Source organism: Pollicipes pollicipes, unplaced genomic scaffold (assembly GCF_011947565.3).
Source record: "Pollicipes pollicipes isolate AB1234 unplaced genomic scaffold, Ppol_2.1 Scaffold_4781;HRSCAF=5645_pilon_pilon_pilon, whole genome shotgun sequence".
NCBI classification, from domain to species: domain Eukaryota; kingdom Metazoa; phylum Arthropoda; class Thecostraca; order Pollicipedomorpha; family Pollicipedidae; genus Pollicipes; species Pollicipes pollicipes.
Window position 1 is genome coordinate 8,698 of NW_023596556.1, and position 3,415 is coordinate 12,112.

Here is a 3,415-nt window from a genome sequence, read left to right on the forward strand (position 1 = left end):
ATACATATATATATATATATAATGATATATATACATATAATTATACATATATATATATATATATATTATATATATATATATATATATATATATGCATATTTGTATATATAATTACGAGCAAGCCTTCTCAGAGGCACTTTTCGGTGAATACGATAGTGTGCACTGTCTTCTTTTGACTTCGTTTAATATCTTGTACCGAGGTTTTCATGTTATGATCAAGCTTAAAAGAGCTTGGTTCAAAATTGGGTGTCAAAAAACGGTTCATCAGTCATATGCCATCGTGAATGTGACAGTTCAAGGCGTCAAGGACGACTATCAACGCACATACAGATATTACAAGCTGCAAAAAGACGCTATGCACATTGGAGACACAACGGCCTCTATTGCACCTCTTGATCTCCCACCTTCACTTTGCGACCACGCTACATCAAACGAAGACAGCTCATAGCCACGATCTTACTCGAGCTGACCTTACAGAGGAACAGCCCTGCTCTGCCCGCTATCTCTGCATCCTGGTCTGGTTCCAATGCCGAGAATGGAGCAGCCGGGCGGCCTCTCCAACCTCGCCTGGTCTGTCGTATTCCCCCCATCCCGCAGTGCCTGGGTGCCATGCGGTACAGTCTACATCCGATCCCCACTGAGGGCCTCTTGCGGTCGCCGTTTGTTCGCCACGGAGCGTTTACTTCGCACAGCAGCCCAAGATGTCCGACCACTTCCGTCTGCACCCACGAGTACGTTATATGCATGTGTGCATTTATATATATATATATACACACACACACACACACCACACACACAAACCACATCGACATCATTGAGGGACGTATCGTTAGCTATAGCCAATGGCTTTTATAGGATGTCGCTTGTCAGTGCTGACAGCAGCTTGCAAACGCAGCGATGGCGGCGGCCTTTATGATGTTTTTTTGTGTTGTTCACATTCATTTCGGGGTTGTGGGTGTACGGGGTTGGGACGTATGGTAAAGCTGGTCAGCTGATACATCCCGCGATTAATTCATGTTGGCCTTATTTATAATCAGATAAGGCACAGGTATTGTATCTTGTTAATCGGCTGCACTAGGCTCCAGGGAAAATGTAATTGTTCTACATTGTTTTGGCAGCGGTTATAAGCGGATAAAATTCCTGTACCCTGAAATGAATGACCAAATTCCGAATGCACGTGCACCAACTTCAACGTAGGAAATAACAAGGCACATGTGCTGAAATTGTTTCTGCGATGTCGCTGGTACGCCAGGCATGTTTAGGATATCACATTTTTCCGTCTCGAATCACGCAAGGGACCTTCAAGCGCGTACCGCCCTTTACTGCCAGCACTCCCTCTATACTCACGAGGCCGTAGCAACCAAGATAACAGCCATGTCACTAGCGCACAGTTACGGACCACATATAAACCAGTGCGTTCGTCTTTTCTTGCCCACTGATTGGCTCATTTTTTAGCATTGCATTTGTTCACGCACAGCCATCGATGCGATAAAAAAACTAACTAAACACTGTTGCAACACCCAGACGTACACAAAAGAAACAGAATTAAAAACAGATAGTTTCAAATCTCCCCAAAGCGTGCATTTGGAAAGCCGAAAGCAATAGACACTCTCCCCTATTCACAGAAAAGAGCGCGGGGTAAATAAATATTTGCGTGCGTAGCCAACATCCCACGCTAAGCGAACAGTGGTCCGCTTAAATGCAAACGCTTGGTACACGCTCAAAAGCCTCAGCCTCATCAACGATGCTCTCTCTCTCTCTCTCCTCCCCCCCCTCCCCCACCTCTCTCTCTCTCTCTCTCTCTCTCTCCTCTCTCTCTCTCTCTCTCTGTCCACTCAAACAGAGGCCAGAAAGCCCAGACTGTCCAGGATCCATCGGTCGTGCAGCAGCACCGGCGCGTACGACACCTATGCTCCCGGCAGGCAGGACTCTTTCTGCGTCGGCGGCATGCTGGCCACGCCCATCAGGAAGAAGGCCGAGCCGAACTGGTCGGGGGCCACCAGGGGCGCGCCCAGGTCAGTCACGCACGGCGTTGCCAGAGCCTAGACAGCGGTTTGGCTCGCCGTCCGCCTCCGACAGCAGCCGGTACTGGCACGGCTCCGGGCCATAGTAGCTGGTGTTGTACACAGCTAGCTTCTCTTCGTCCATCACGTGCGTGGTGGTGCTCCGCTGGCGGCTGCACTCGCGGCAGGTGGCAGCACCGTCGGACGCCGGCGGAAGCCCACTGTGCAGGCCCATCGTCAGCGCAAACAGGCGATGCGGCTGGTTGGCGCAGTGGGAACATGGGCAGACAGATGGGCTGCACGCCGTGACCCAGCGTCACCGGCTGCGACAGCTGCACCAGCGGCACGTCGAAGCGGCTCGGGTCGCCGCCGTGCTTGACAAAGTCGGGGTGCACGGTGAGCGAGTGGACGGCCACGTCCCTGGCCTCCGTGCGCAGGGTCGGGTCGTACCAGACACAATCTCGCCGGCTACTAAAGTCGTACTCGCCCAATCTGACCGTGCTGAGCGTGTAGCCACGGGTACCGAGTGCGCAGCGGGCCGACGTGACCACGTGCTGGTCGCTGATGAGCGCGCCCGAGCACGAAAAGACGATGCGGCCGTCGGGTCCTGTGAAGCCGAGCGCCACCAGCCACGGGTGGTCGCCCACGACGGGGAAGCCGCAGCCGAGTGGGCCGCGGCTGATCTGTGACTCGGAGCCGCTGCCCCAGAAGCGCAGGTCGAGCCGGCCCGCCGCCGGATGGTTGGCCAGACCTGGCAGCAGCATGGTCTGCCGCTTCTCCATACTGATGCACCGCCGGGCCAGGTCGGCCCCCAGCGCCGAGCCCGCCACCAGCAGCAGCACTGTGCACAATTGTACTCCACACATTGCTTGCGTCCGTTGCAAGGTGTGCCACTTACTCGAGCGTCGTCGCTTAATAACGAAGCCGCATTTTGTCACATGACGTAGACGTCACAGCCTCTGCCATTCGCAACCTCAGGCGCAGCTGAGCAGAAGTCGCTGGAGTTCCCCCGGTGAATCCAAAACAGACAGTTATGCATTATGAACAGATTTTAGCCATGCAGGTGCATTGTGCGCGCACATCTGCGTACTGTATACGCGGAAGTGTGTGTCTAGAGACAGAGAAAGGGAGAGCGAGAGAGAGAAAAGAGAGAGTGAGAGAGAGAGAGGAGAGAGAGAGAGAGAGGGGGAGAGAATGGGCTAAAGGGAGGAAAAGTTACTGCAGTGAGAACGCAGGAGCAAATAAACAAAGACCCCTTTATGTTCCAAACCAAAGTTATGCTGTCCGCTAGAACCACGGTTTAGACCCACCGGTTAACTTTTCCACCTGCTATGCACTTGGTGACAATAGTTTTAGAACTCAATGATTAGAGGTATTGATCACTCGCCCAGGACAGGCTCTTCTTGTCATCC

General features: G+C 52.8%; 1 protein-coding gene across 1 annotated transcript; it reads right to left on the reverse strand.

Moving 5' to 3' along the window:
* Window positions 1-1,907: 1,907 nt before the first annotated feature.
* On the reverse strand, window positions 1,908-2,785 carry LOC119099640 (CLIP domain-containing serine protease B15-like). Its single transcript, XM_037222707.1, has 3 exons — window positions 2,379-2,785; window positions 2,029-2,176; window positions 1,908-1,985 (listed from the first exon to the last, which is right to left on the reverse strand). Exons 1-3 carry the CDS (start codon window positions 2,783-2,785, stop codon window positions 1,908-1,910), a joined length of 633 nt encoding a protein of 210 aa, XP_037078602.1.
* Between the last annotated feature and the right edge of the window lie 630 nt (window positions 2,786-3,415).